Source organism: Arachis ipaensis, chromosome B06, assembly GCF_000816755.2.
Source record: "Arachis ipaensis cultivar K30076 chromosome B06, Araip1.1, whole genome shotgun sequence".
In the NCBI taxonomy this organism is placed as follows: Eukaryota; Viridiplantae; Streptophyta; class Magnoliopsida; order Fabales; family Fabaceae; genus Arachis; species Arachis ipaensis.
The window spans coordinates 558,805-559,370 of NC_029790.2; the positions used below are offsets into that span (position 1 = coordinate 558,805).

Here is a 566-nt window from a genome sequence, read left to right on the forward strand (position 1 = left end):
ACCACACCTCAAATCCAAATAAACTAATTGACCTACCTCTACATTTTGCACTACGTAAACTATTGCATATATATAGTACTAAATAATGTGCAAACTCCTAAAACGTTAATTATCCAACTTCAACAAAATTCAGTAAAAATAGAAAAAAGAAAGAACACAGCATGAACCAAATTAGGGTTACTGTCACATACCCTATCCTCGGGGTGAAAACAAGGGTGAATGATGCCGTTCATATCGAGGTAGAGGTTATCGTATTCAAGGTTGTTAGGGTTCTTCTTGCTCGTATCCACTGGAATCGCGATTCCGTCGATCACCACCGGTTCCTCCTCGACGGCATCGACAACCACCATCGGATACTTCTCCGCCAGCCACCGGTAAAACGCCGGAACTCCCATTCTCTTACAATTTCACCACAGAAAATTTCGAAAAATAAAAACCAAAGAAATTCTCAAACTACACTCAGTTTTTCGAATTTAAAGAGAAAAAGAAAAGACGAGAGGGAGCGAAAAGAATATGCGAAGAAGCAAAATCAGGAGATTCTTCTTCGCAGTGTGCTGCGCCCTTTC

General features: G+C 40.5%; 1 protein-coding gene across 2 annotated transcripts in view; it reads right to left on the bottom strand.

Moving 5' to 3' along the window:
- LOC107645305 (5'-3' exoribonuclease 3) overlaps nt 1-560 on the bottom strand; it is an 8,850-nt gene extending 8,290 nt beyond the window's left edge. Inside the window, exon 1 of one of the 2 annotated variants that reach the window (XM_016349298.1) lies at nt 192-560. In XM_016349298.1, coding sequence (XP_016204784.1) covers nt 192-395 — 204 coding nt within the window. In that variant the 5' untranslated portion in view covers nt 396-560. The remainder of the gene's footprint in view (nt 1-191) is intronic. The other variant, XM_016349299.1, reaches the window with a different exon arrangement.